Raw genomic sequence first — 14,560 nt, 5'->3', positions numbered from 1 at the left:
TAGCAGCAATCTATCCAGATGAGAGTAACCTAGGATTATACCTGACCTTCCTAGGTGGTCAACTACCAGTTTTTACTAACTTTGGGCAATGACCTGAGCCCCACCTTAAAGATGGACACCCACAGTTTAAGTCTAAATAAATACTCAGATTAACTAGCTTTCAAATTAGAGAATTTAAAGACATACGTATACGAAATTGACATATTTCAAAATACCATGTGTGTTTATTGATTGTTCAAAGCGGTTCTTAACTGGGGTTGTTGATTTACTTTTCTGCTTAGGTATAGAACTGTTGGTAAATCTACTTGCCTGATGTATAAGGCATGAAAAATTAGTACCCAAATATAAATTTGTGAAATGTGACGGACATGAATATAACTGGATCATTTTATTCATTAAAGACCCCTTTTTTTCCTTATTCTGTGACTTTTCTGGTGATTCTCTCATGCCTGGTTCAGCCACTCAGGAAATCTGTATCAGGGCACTGATAAGCATTATCTCCCATCTTTTCTCTTTCAGTAAAGAATATCCCGTGGTCCCCAGGAGCACCGTGAGGCAAAAAGTGGCCTCCAACCACAGTCCTTTCAGCAGCGAGTCTCGAGCTCTCTCCACCTCATCCAATTTGGGGTCCCAATACCAGTGTGAGAACGGTGTTTCTGGCCCCTCCCAGGACCTCCTGCCTCCACCCAACCCATACCCACTGCCCCAGGAGCATAGCCAAATTTACCATTGCACCAAGAGGAAAGGTGAGTGTGATCACCCCTGGTCAATTTGCTTGCTTTCTTACCTTTTCCTTTCCTTGGGTTGGGGTTCGGGGGGAGGAGTATGCATTTATTTACTTTATTTATTTAAAAATGTAAACAACACAAAAATATATGGAGATAAGAAATTTAAACCATACAGCTAAAACTAAAAGTTCCCTTGACATGTTCCCACCTCCAGTTCCAGCCCCTTCTTTGGAGAAAACTTATTTGAAATATTCAGGCCTATTGTATTCATTTATGCACACACACACACACACACACACACACACACACACACACGTGGAGAGTGCAGAGACTGAACTAGATTTATTTTTACTTTTTTTTTTTTTTTGAGACAGAGTCTCGCTCTATCACCCAGGCTGGAGTGCAGTGGTGCAATCATGGCTCACTGCAGCCTCAGCCACCTGGGCTTAAGTGATCCTTTCACATCAGCCTCCCTAGTAGCTGGGACTACAGGCATGCATTCACATACTCTACTAAATTTCTTTTTGTTATTGTAGAGACAGGGTCTCACTATGCTCGGACTGGTCTCAACCTCCTGGGCTCAAGTGACCACCTGCCTTTGCTTCCCAAAGTACTGGGATTACAAGCATAAGCCACCACACCCAACACTTAAAAAAAAAAAAAACCTTTTAATATGGATGAAATCACACTGTATGTATTTTGCAACTTGCTTTTTTTTTTTTTTCCCTTTGAAACTTTAGAATGTGTTTTGGATATCTTTTTATGAACCTAGACTGCATCATTTTATTTTTAACTACTAAGGAGCAAGAATTGACTGGAAAGCTGAAAACGGAGTTTATTTTGCAACCCCCTCTGGTAGGCAGGGAGGTTGCTTGAGTGGTCCCTGATTGTATTACAAGACATGATGTAGGAAAACCCCTTGTGACTGTCCCTTGTGACTGTGAATGTTTCTCTGGCATATGTGTCAGTGTTTCTCCCGAGTGGATTTTGAACTCTTTTTTTTTCTGATAAAAACCAACACACACACACACACACACACACACACACACACACACAAATCACAAATGATTTTCCCATCTCATCCCCCATTTAAATCTACTAAGCTGAGGCATTCCGTGTTTTTTGTTTTTTTTTTTTGCCACATGAGAAATGAATGGCTTTTTTTTCCTAAGTCATTCAAATCTAAAGGGGCTATGTGAAAGAAAGAATTTCCTGGTGGCCCTTCTTGGGAGCCAGAATAGAAGTGTGCGGCACAGGTGGTGTGGTGGAGTTCAGCTCGCTAGAACCATTGCTTGGCGTGAGCTGTAGCTGGCATGGTGGGGAGACTGCAGGCTTTGGGGACAGAGAGATGCGGGTTCAAATCTCATCTCTGTTCCCTGCTTCTTGTGTGACCTCACTCAGGTCTAGCCTCTCCCAGCCTTGGTTTCTCACTTTGTAAATGATGATGTTCCCTAAAGCATCTGATAGTTAGCAAGTACCCAGTAGGTGGCAGCTATGATTGGCTATGTGGCAGGTATCACTCCAGAAGGTGATTCCCAGGAGGAATCTGCCTCTTGTCTTTTGGGCTGGCATTGATTTAATCAGTCTGCCCAGAGAAGACTGCCTCTCTAGGTGAGAGCTTGGGAAGACAGATGCAGAGGGGATGGTGTAGGCTAAAGCTTACATTTATGGTCTGCAGAATAAATCAGGATGAAGTTCACCTCGCAATTTAAAAATGTTTATAAGTAGTGACAAGTTACTTAACCTTTCCAAGTCTCATTTAAAAAAATCTGTAAATTTGGCCTCAGGGTAAGACTCATCTCATAGGCTTGGTGTAAAGATGTCAAAAAATCATACACATCATATGTTATCTCAGGGTTGACTCAGAAAGTAGTAACTATTTTGCTCTAAACAACACCAATGTTAATCTACAAAGTGGCCTGTTGAACCTCACAGCCTCAGTGGTCAACACGAGCTTTTGTGAATCCAGTGCCCAGTGCCTAGACCTTTAGGAGAAAACAACTTGCTAACAACCAATGGGAATGGATGCTTTGGTAGCTTTTTCTGGAGCTGGGGTTACATGAGGAAAGTAACACAGTTTGACTCTTTGACACTTACCAATCTCGTGTTTTAGAGGAGGGAAGAGCTGTCATTGGTATTTACATGGGGCTGGGAGCTGACCTGGGTGAGGCCTGACTTCCAGACTTACCTGAAGCCAATCCAAACTCCTTGAATCTCAAAGGCCTGAGCAATATCAGTCCAACAGGCCCCCTGGCATGACTCCCGGCACATCTGCTGCCGGATGGACTGGAGACCAGATGCCTGCAAATATGTCTGCCTCTTTAGGCACGAGCAGGAGGTTAAGAATGTCCCATGGGATACAGGTCCCTGAATAGAGATTCTGTTTTATATTATATTTAAGGGTGCCCTTCCTAAGTCCCAGATCAAGCTTTTTCGACAACACTATGGAGTAGATGCTATTATTAGCCCACTTTACCAATGGGGAAACTGAGGCTCAGAAAGTTTCCAAACAAAAACTACCAGTGGTTCTTGAACCCCAGCCTGGTCTGCAGATTCTAAACCGGTGCGTTTCACCACCACTCTATACTGTCTTGGTTACCTTTGCTCATCTGCTACAATCTCAAAATTTCATTTTCCACTGAAGATCTGTCTTTGAGACCGGGTCAGACATGCTGATTAAGAGCTCACCAGGTTTGAATTAGGGAGCTCTAATCGATTAAATTAATGCCAGACCAAAAGACGGGCAGGAAGAAGTTAAAAAGGATCATGGTGCTTTTTAGGTTCAATATTTACAGCAGCATCCTTATAAATGCATTCCTGAAGGCTGTGGCGGGGAGGTTTTGAATGCAAGGTTCACAAACCTCTTAGGTTATGACTTGACTTTCATGGAGCATTTAATGGATCCTCAGATGAACTTAAAATCAACTTGGAGGGGCCACTGCGGGAGATGGAGTTGGGGGCTGATCCATTGTAGAAATACTCACAGTTGCCGACACTTTGCAGCTGTGTGCCCATGGGCGAGTTGTTTTACCTTCCTGGGCCTCAACTATCTTTTGTGCAAAGTGAGAATAACAATAGGACCTGTTTGATATGGTTGTGATGAGAGGACATGAGATCATCCACAGAAAGCACCTAGAACAGTGCCTGGCACCTATGAGTGCTCAATAAACACGTGCTTGCCTCAGGCCTGCCCTTATGAAGCTCACACTGTTGCAAGCAGGTCAGACATTACACAAGTAATTATAAATTGCTTAATTGAAATTGTGAAGCCTGGCATGTGATTCCCACCTGTAATCTCAGCATTTTGAGAGGCTAAGGTTGGAGGATTGCTTGAGCCCAAGAGTTGAGACTAGCCTGGGCAACATAGTGAGACTCCATCTCTACAAAAAATAAAAAATTAGCCTGGTGTGTTGGCACATGCCTGTGGTACTAGCTAACCCAGGAGGCTGAGATGGGAAGATTACTTGAGCCCAGGAGTTCGAGGCTGCAGTGAGCTGTGATTGCACCACTGCACTCCAACTTGGGTGACATAGTGAGACCCTGTCTCAAAGAAAAAAATAAAATAAAATAAAATAAAATAAAATAAAATAAAATAAAATAAAATAAAATAAATGATTGAATGCTATAAAGAAGATATGCAAAGTGTTAAGGAATATCAAACTGGAATGTCAGTCTAGGGTGGGAGATCAGGGAAGCATTGAGACTGAGACTGGAGGAGAGTGAGTGTTGGATAGGAGAAGTGGGAGGTGTGAGGGTATCCACACATAGAGGAAAGCATACATGAAGCCCCTTGGCTGAGGGAGAGCCCGCCCCCTGGGACTGAACAGAAGGCTGGGATGTTGGCACTCAGGGCGAGGGCAAAGTGGTGGGGGATGAGGGCTAGAGAGAAAGGCAGGGACCAGCGAGATGGCAACCTGTATAAGCCATTTTAATGAAGGACGTCAGATTTTATCCTACCACCAGTGTACATCCATTGGAGGGATTTAGATTTGTGAGTAACATGCCTAAGTTCTTTATTTGGAAGCCGTCACTTTGCTATGATAGCACAGGACTATTTAGTTGGCACCAGAGACCCATTGAAAGGCTGTCATGCGGTCTGAAACAGGAGATGGTGGCTCCGACCAGGGTGTGGGGAGAAGCTGGAGATGTGGGTGGAATCAGGTCTTAGTGGCGGGTTGGCGATAACAAGGTGAAGAATTGCCCCTTCTTTGTGGATTTGGAAACCAACACTGGGGAACTTACCCGAAGTCACCCAGCTCATGAGTGGCTCGGCTTGAGATGTACACTGAGGCCTGTGGGCTTGGGGTGAATGGGGTGTGCACCCTGGAGAAATCCTTTCACCTTTCCAGAAACCTCTGCCCTTCTCACCTCCCTCCACCCCCAAAAGGGAGCTCCCAGTGACAGGGAACATTCCAGCCAAGGGCTCTCTGTCCTGCCTAGGAGACAACAAATAGCAATTCATCATCAGCCTCCACATTGTAAAGTGATAAGGAATCAGCTGAGGTTTCCTTCCAGTTGGGATTCTCGTTAAGTGATAACTCCATGGGTGGTTTTCCCCCTGGCCCCTGCCTGCCCCACTATCTGACTTCCCCTCATTGTCTGTCTCCTTTCCAATGAGCCCAGGAGTCAGGCTCAGGCAGGCAGGCCAGAGGGCTCCTTGTGTTTGGAACCGGCTGTCTCCAAACTATCTCTCCCAATGGATTGAGCCAAAAAAGCTGGGAAGGTCTTTTATCAATGCCACTCAATCAAATCCAGGACCCCAGGGCCTGGGAGAACACTTGTCTGTCTTTCTCCCTCCCACCCCTGACTCTCACCCCAACTCACATTATAAAGCAAAAGCAACCCAAATAAAGATTCTAGCATAGCCAGGAGCTGAATCAGATATTCAAAGGAAAGTTAGAGATTGAGAGGGGAAGGGGAATTAGATATGGAAAAGGACTTTGCAGGGTGCATTTTCTCAGTGCTGTGTGTTTTAAAATGAGATTTCACATCCATTCCTTTGCTGATTCTCCAGCTCCCTGCAGCAGTCTTTGAACCAGGGGAGATGCCACCCATCTCTATTTTGCAGGGGTCTAATGGAGGACCAAGAGACAGAGTTAGATTCTAAGCTTATGTGGCTGATGAGTGGCAGAACTGAGATGGATGCATCAGGTTAATCTTCATTTATTGAGCACTTAATGTATAATGGACACTGTGCTAGGTGCTTGGGATAAGTGGAGGACACGGTGGAAAAGGCTCCTGCTCTCAAGAAACTTGTATTCTTACTGGATGGGACATATAATAAGCCAGTAAGTAAATCTAATGATTTCAGGTAGTGACTAGGTGATATTTGGAACTGACTCTTTTGATTTCTAGTTGAGAATCTTCCCACAATACCATTCCAACTCTTCCTACTTTATGCTAAGAGCTAAGAGCATGGGGACATCAAAAACAAATAACAACAACAAAAACAAAAAACCAGTCATCCACCCACTCATCTGCCCACCCACCCATCCATCCACCCACCATTTACGTGTCCACCCACCCATCCACCCACTCACTCATTCCTCCATCCACCCATTCATCAATCATCTATCTATCCACTCACTCATCCATCCAGCCACTCATCCATCCACCCACTCAACCATCCACCCATCCCCCAACCCATCCACTCACCTATCCACCCACTCATCCATCCCCCTACCCATCTATCAACCCATCTGTCTACCTACCCATCCACCCACTCATCCATCCACTCACTCATCCATTCACCCATCTATCCATTCACCCATCTACCCACCCACCCATCCACGCATCCATTCACCCATCCAACCACCCATCCATCCACCCACTCATCCACCCACTCATCCATCGATCCTCTCACTCATTCATCCATCCCCCCATCCACCCACCCATATATCTACCCATGCATTCACCCACCCATCCATCTATCTACTCATCCATAACAGCCAAGGTTTGCTACCTTTTCATGTTGGCTGAGCATGTAGGGTTGCATGAAATGGAAAGCCTGGGGCCATCTCTCAGAACGAGCACCGCTTTGTGAGTCAGAAGGCCTGAATTATAGCCACCTTCCCAACTTGCTGAAGGTCACTCAGCTAGAAAGATTACTACTCTGAGTTTCAGGGTCTCTGTCTGGGAAGACTCGACAATGGTTCTTCATCTGAATGAACTGAATTGGAAAGAGAAATGACCCATTTGGGAATAGTGACAATATTTGCTCCATAGGATTAGTATTTGAAAGCACTCTGTGAGCTTTCCAGCTCTGTAATCTACCCAAATACTTTTAAGTATGGGACAGCTTTCAGAATGCTATCTATCCAGTCTTCCAAAAGAGAAAGAGGGAAAAGAGAATGGACCCAGGTTATTTGGACAGACAAGATTTGAATGCCTTATGTGCAAGGAAGATAAAAACTCCACTGCACTTAGTATTACCTCAAATTAAATCTCATAAAAAGCTCAGGTATTATCTCCACTTACAGTCAAGAACTAAGATTGGAATGACCCGGTGATTCATCCACAGTCACATGGCCAGTGAGCACTGGAGCCATAACTCTGTGCCTTAATATGTGTGCCCTGGATACAATACTAAAGTCACTTTATCTAGAATCAAAAACATCTAGAAAAGTCCAAAGTACTAGGGTTTTCTACAGCGCCATGATGTCATGAATGGTCAGAATCAGGAGGAACTTTACTGTTAGCTAAGAGACTCATTTGGGTTTGGGATAGTTGCAATGTAATTGACCACTCTTATATGCAACTTCTGAAGCCGAGTTGTGGACTCATCTCATCAGAAGACTTGATACTTAACTCTAGCCCATTTACCAACCCTGAAAGCTAATCATGACTTGGCTGGAGATAGGTCTTTGCTGTTGAACAGTTATTGGGCTCTCAAAAAGAAAAAAGAAAAACAGAAACAAACTGAGCCATAACCAAAATAAACACAGAGATTACATCCAGAGCATTTATCATGACTGACCTGAAATGTGGATCCTTGAGTTGGAATTTCTTCACAATGTGATGAGGCCTGAGAGGAATTTGAGAATATTCAGTACTTGCTTTTATCAATAAACCAAGACTGAGTTTTTCTTAGTGCTCTGCATTAGATCTTTGGGGTATTAAAGACTGGAATGTATAATTTTACGATTTTCCAAAATGTGTTCCGGCCGTTTTCTTATTATTCTTCCTTTTTTACTTGTAACAAATCTGGAAGGGGATCAGAAACTTGAGAATAGTTTGCCTTTTTTTTTTTCTCTTGCCAAGGATGCCCTGCAGCTGTACTTTCTATTATTGAAAAGGGGAACAGCCTGGTTAAATGGAAAACCCAAAAGTTATGATTCCAGCAACAATGGAAACACTCAGGTTTATGAATCTGGGGGGTGGAAGGAAGAATGGAAGGAAAGGAATCAAGGAAGGTGGTGGTGAGGACAAAACGAAGCTGAGTATAGCAATGTCTTCAAGACTCCACACACACACACACACACACACACACACACACACACACACACACACACAAAACCGCACAGTTAAAATGTGAAAAATGTGGCCGTACACTCATCTGGATGTTTTCAAACATCTGCATGATTGGCATGATGTAGATAGAACACCTGGAAGAATGTGTTTTTCATAGTTTTTTTTTTTTTTTGGTACAAACTTTTTGGGTATCCTATAGGTCCCACATGTGGCCCAGAAGGAGTCTAGCTGAAAATAAGTTTGCTTGCCATTAAGTGGGCACAACCCTAACACAGATATGTTTTGTTTGTGGACACTTTTGGCTTATCTGTGGGTGTCACTTGGACATTGATACAAATGGAGCTGGTTGGTGGAACCCAAACCCAATCTACTCTACCTGGGTTGGGGAACTGTTTTACAAGCCAGTCCAAAGTCAAAGGATTTACTCTTGAGTCAATGGCTTACTTGTGTCTTTATATCTGAGGACCACCTCTCAGTCACAGAGTGTCAGCCTCCCTCACTTATTGCTCATGGTAGGATGGACTGGGATTGAGGACATGCACCAAAAACAGGATCATGTCTACCCTGTTCACCACTCTATCTCCAGCACCTGGCACAATACCTAGCACTTTGGAGCAGCTCGGTAATTATCTGTTATATGATTGCATGAGTGGCACTGGATATTAGAAATCTAGAGAGTTGGAAGCAAGGTGTGTAGGCAAGGTCAATCCAACCTGGCTTGGATTCCAGCCTCTGTTCCTTCTCAGCCATGTGACCTTGGGCAAGTCACTTCTCTGAGCCTTAGTTCTTCCTTTATGATACAGGCATTACAGCAGACACTGTAATTGAGGAATTACTGTGAGATGAAGAGTAAGGTCACGTAGTAGGTACTCAATAAATAATAGCTCTGATCATTTCCTCTTGTTATTTAGTTCAGCATTCTGTTTTCATGGCCATCAGCCATCACAGTGAGTTGCATGGATGCCCCAGTGTTTCATTTTTCTTCACTTCTCCAAAAACAGACATAACTCCTTAACATTTATTGACTAGAAAGAGACAGAAAGATGAGTAAAGAGAATTTTCAGTTTGGAAGGTAAAATTTCAGATAAGTAATGAGTCTGTGTTGAGGTTTACACCTTGGTAGATATCCCCAAGCATTGCTTCCCCTGAAGGGAATACCTTGAGGGTATTATTGTGAATTATGTCTGCCATGAGCTTGACTGGTGGTGTTACCCCTGCAACAAGAGCTGTTCATGTTGACGGAAATCAGGAGACTTATATGCTCAATCTTACTTAGTTCTTAGCTACCCAGTAAGGTAAGTATTAGTCACTTTGATTCAGAGATGATGATGAGTCTCTGAGCATAGATGCCCTGCTGGTATCATACAGATATTAAGTAAAGGAGCCTGATTCAAATCCAGACATGTCTAGGCTTCTTAACCTGGGGTCTGCGTTTTAGGGAGTTTTTGAACTCCCTGAAATTGTATGCAAAGACTTGTATGCACATGCAGTTTTCAAAACATTGTGTTTCAATGTAGTTTTCTAGGAAAGAGCCCAGCACTTTTGCTTGTTTTCAAAGGGGCCAGTGGCCCCAAAGTGGTGAAACGAGACCCCCTTTCAGAGACAGAACTATCTCCACTGCCCTACACTAGGAAATAACTAGTGCACAGGGAAGGGAAGTGACTTGCTCAGCAGGAAACAGCAACACATTAACTTGTACCAACTTAACAAGTATTAACTAGGCACCTGCTCACATAAAGAATCAGGAAAGCATTTGAACATTCATTCAAGCTCCCTCCCACTCATCCATGCATCCATTCATCCATCCATCCATCATACAAATATTTATTGCATGCCTTCTCTATGTATCAAGACAGTGAAAAACAAGGACTTTGTAGTCAGACTGCTTGGATTCTAATCCTGGATCTACTGTTTATCAGCCATGTAAAACCTTGGGCAAGTTTCTTAACCTCCATGAGTCCTTTTTTTCTCATCTGTAAGATAAGGATAATAGTAAATCCCACCTGGTAGGGTTGTTGTGAGGATTAAATGCGTTAGTTTATGGAGAGTGCTTAGAATCGTGCTACGCAGAGTACACACTATATGTGTTTGTCTTGACTTATTGTTGATGCTCTTGTTAATAGTAGGTATTTACTAGGTTCTGGGAATAAAGTGATGGATAAGGCAGGCAATGTCCTACTTTTGTGAAATTTACATGCTGGAGAAGAGGAAAGATAATAATAATTGCTATTTATTTATTTTTGAGATGGAAGTTCTCACTATGTTGCCCAGGCTGGTCTCAAACTCCTGGGCTCAAGTGATCCTCTTTTCTTGGCCTCCCAAGCAGCTGGAACCATGGGCATGCACCACTGCACCTGGTTAGTTGCTATTTATTGAGTGTTTCTGGGCTCTGGACTAAGTGCTTCATGTATTTTCCCTTTAATTCTTAACACTGCCCTTTGTAGGAAATGCTATTATTGCCCTTTCCATCTTATAGATGAAGAAGCTGAACCCAGAAAGGTCAAACTATTTGCATAGAACTCCATAGCCTAAGGTCTTAACCATTACAGTCCACCCCCCTTCTTTTGTTTTCAGAATGGTAGTTAGGGCTAACAATCTCTCAGGCTTTATTCTTCAGTACTTTGGCCAAATAACTGTCTCCACTTTTAGCTGCTTGGTGCCTGCTCCTGGCCTCACTGCTGTCTCTCCTGTCTTCACAGAGGAAGAATGTTCCACCACAGACCATCCCTATAAGAAGCCCTACATGGAGACATCACCCAGTGAAGAAGATTCCTTCTACCGCTCAAGCTACCCACAGCAGCAGGGCCTGGGTGCCTCCTACAGGACAGAGTCGGCACAGCGGCAGGCCTGCATGTATGCCAGCTCTGCGCCCCCCAGTGAGCCTGTGCCCAGCCTGGAGGACATCAGCTGCAACACGTGGCCAAGCATGCCTTCCTACAGCAGCTGCACCGTCACCACCGTGCAGCCCATGGACAGGCTACCCTACCAGCACTTCTCTGCTCACTTCACCTCGGGGCCCCTGGTCCCCCGGCTGGCAGGCATGGCCAACCATGGCTCCCCACAGCTGGGAGAGGGAATGTTCCAGCACCAGACCTCCGTGGCCCACCAGCCTGTGGTCAGGCAGTGTGGGCCTCAGACTGGCCTGCAATCCCCTGGCACCCTTCAGCCCCCTGAGTTCCTCTACTCGCATGGCGTGCCAAGGACTCTGTCCCCGCATCAGTACCACTCTGTGCATGGAGTTGGCATGGTGCCAGAGTGGAGCGACAATAGCTAAAGCGAGGCCTGCTTCACAACAGACATTTCCTAGAGAGAGACAGAGAGAGAGAGAGAGAGAGAGGAGAAAGAGAGAGAAGGAGAGAGACAGTAGCCAAGAGAACCCCACGGACAAGATTTTTCATTTCACCCAATGTTCACATCTGCACTCAAGGTTGCTGGATGCTGATCTAATCAGTAGCTTGAAACCACAATTTAAAAAATGTGACTTTCTTGTTTTGTCTCAAAACTTAAAAAGACAAACACAAAAAGCTGAGTCCCACCCCCCACGACCACCACCCTCATCAACCAGCCACATTCACACCACTCCCCAGCTCTCTTCCCCCATTCCTTCTTCTGGGCTCTAGAAAGTCTTGCCTCATTGAGTGTTTTTCCCTAGTGCGTAGCTGGAGTCTTTCCCTGTCTTGGTGTTAATGTTGACATTGTTATATAATAAATGATAATATATTTTTTTCTTTCAATTTTCTTAATGGGACCCAGTCCCTTATTTGGGGGGAGGTCTGAGGCAAGTATATATCAAAATGTGTACTTGCGGGATTCCCTTCAAGTAAACCACCCCTGAAACCTAAATTCACCCTTCCCCTTGACTAAGAAAAGCACCTACCTCTGCCATGCGATGTTTCTGAAAAGCCTCCCTATGTCCCCATTTGCTTTGGTTTTGTCCTGCCTTCTCCAGTATCACATGCTCAGTTTTGCCTTTACTTACCCATAGAGTCAGGCTAACGCTGACGCCCCCTGGCATCCTGTCTTATTCAGCCCTACCGTCTTGCCAGCTCTGTCTTTCCAGCTGTCTGTCGCTAAAATGGCCTATAGCTTCCCTTCCGGAAAGCTTGCTTTGAAAAACTTAAAAAGCCCCGGTTTACATGCAGGCAGGACTGTGATAACAGTGCAAGGTCTGTGTTGACAAGAGTTGTGGACAAAAAGCCAAAATAAATATTCTTCCTGATTTAAAAAAAAAAAAAAAATTGAAAAAAAAAACAAGGCCAGCCCAACCTTCCAAACCTCCATCATCAACAATCCAAACTGGATGTGAAGCAAAATGCGTAATTCCTACAGAAGAGGCAAGATGCGATCAACGATGATGTCTCTCCAAAGATACCACGCCCACACCAATGCCGACACAAAACTGTGTTTACTGAAAGCCGAAAACAGTATTAAAAAAAAGTGTGTAAGTAAAGTGTTATGGTAGGGTTCTTCAGATGTAATATTTTACTGGTACTATTTATTTATAAATAGGAATTCTAATTAAGTAATAACATGAAATGAAACCCAGCATACGAGCTGGCCAAGAGCTTTTAATTTTATTGATACTCAAAACCAAGTTTGTGTTTTTTTGTTTTTTTCCTCTTTCGAATGTGCTTTGCTTTTTTTGATTAAAAAGAAGTTTTTTTCCTTTTTTTTAAACAGACCCTAATAAACAGAACAGGGTAAGATGTGAGGCTGAGTGTGTTTAACTACGTGAGAGAGTGCGAGTGTGTTTGTAAGTGAGTGTCCCTATGCGATTATGTCTTTTAATGTTGCTAAGGGGGGAGGGTGAGGACTAAGTACTCGTGCCTTATATTTGTGTGCCAATTAATGCCTAATAAATACCATGTGCTTAAACAAGTACAAGGAACTTGAACACCCTTTTTTTTTTTTTTTTTTTCCATATTCTTTCTACCGACTGAATAGAGGGGATAGGAAGTGGAGGAAACAGGAAGGGGTTGTCTTGCATGTGAATTTCTCACCCCACCTGATTTCTCATGCCCATCTCAGGGGAATTTGGGATCCATTGTCCTTGAGTGTGATGAAGCTGAATATATGTACCCACTGGTTTATAACCCTGGAATGAGGTTGTTTGTTTTAATGGAATTTGTGTAGGCATTGGAGAAGAAAAGTCTTTAGGAATTCCAACTGATTTAAAACGGTGTCGGTCATACTATATGTAACACCTAATGTTTGGGTTTTTCAAGAATCTCTTTCTCTGAATTAATTGTTGGAGCCAGGCATTTTGGAGGTTCCACTGCAAATAACTTTATGAACCATTAGTGAATCAGATATTTATTTTAAATCCATGGATCTAGGATTTGTGAACTTGACCTCTAGAACACATATGGGACAGAAGAGAGCAGCAAATTGGTGAGTACATTTGTGCTGCAGATTTGTTCTGTTTTTGTAATTTTGATGCCCACACCCCTCAAATTATCAAGAGCTATCAAAGATGCCACATCCCCTTGAAAAAGAAACAATTGGCTTGTTGATTACAAATTATTCATTTAATCAGGTCTCCTGGGACCTTTCCCAGGCAAAGAAGCCCTGAGAAGTGTGAATTAATTATAAAGAAATGACAATTCAGCTTCTTTCAAGTGCAATGGAGAAACTAGGTCAATGGCTTTCCTGTTCCCCCAAAGGACTGCATTAGTAAAGTTTCACTGAACAGGTTCTGACTGTGCTCCAAATAGATATTTATTCTGATGGGTTCAGTTTTTTTCTTTTTTTCTTTTTTTTTTTTTTTAAAAAGAGTTGCCTTTGAAGAAATTGCCTTTGAAACTAATTTTATCAACTCTGTACAACAGTCAGTCTTACCCTTTCAGAGGAACATCATCCAAATTAGGAATCAGCGTCCCCACGCCACAGCTCAAACAGTTGCCACCATTGGAAAATCATTAAAAACATGTTCACAGCAAGTTTCACAAATCAGACAAGGGACACTGTCATTTCATAACCAATACGGGTTAACCCTCTTTGGGTTCCAAACGATTGTTATAGTGGATCTTTTCACTGAATCAGTAGGATTAAGGATACAATGTCCAAGAGTTAATGTCGTTTCATCATGGTGTTGATAAAACCATGGTAAAGCACAACGCACATTGTTACATTCCGATAATATATTTGGTGGGTGCTTGCTTTAGACTGGACGTGTGGTAAGTACCGGGGACACAGCAGTGAACAAAAAGAGAGGGGCTGTCTCCTTTGGAACTTACGATTTAGTGAGAGAAACAGCCTTTAGGAAATTATGTGCATCCTCAGTGGATTGCGGCAGTGGAAATTACTACAAAGACAGACTGCACGATGGCATAAAGGGATAAGGCAAGGGGTCCTAACGCCAT

General features: G+C 43.4%; 1 protein-coding gene across 1 annotated transcript in view; it reads left to right on the top strand.

Annotated features, from left to right (window-relative positions):
- Window positions 1-13,079, top strand: part of TBX5 (T-box transcription factor 5) — a 54,408-nt gene extending 41,329 nt beyond the window's left edge. The window contains exons 8-9 of the mRNA XM_037996482.2: window positions 520-746; window positions 10,898-13,079. Of these exons, the coding sequence (XP_037852410.1) occupies window positions 520-746; window positions 10,898-11,472 (802 nt within the window). The 3' untranslated portion in view covers window positions 11,473-13,079. The remainder of the gene's footprint in view (window positions 1-519; window positions 747-10,897) is intronic.
- Window positions 13,080-14,560: the final 1,481 nt, after the last annotated feature.

The sequence above is a fragment of the Chlorocebus sabaeus genome, chromosome 11 (assembly GCF_047675955.1).
Source record: "Chlorocebus sabaeus isolate Y175 chromosome 11, mChlSab1.0.hap1, whole genome shotgun sequence".
NCBI lineage: Eukaryota > Metazoa > Chordata > Mammalia > Primates > Cercopithecidae > Chlorocebus > Chlorocebus sabaeus.
The sequence above is the reverse complement of the archived record's forward strand: the minus strand, read 5'-3'. Positions and strand labels throughout refer to the sequence as shown.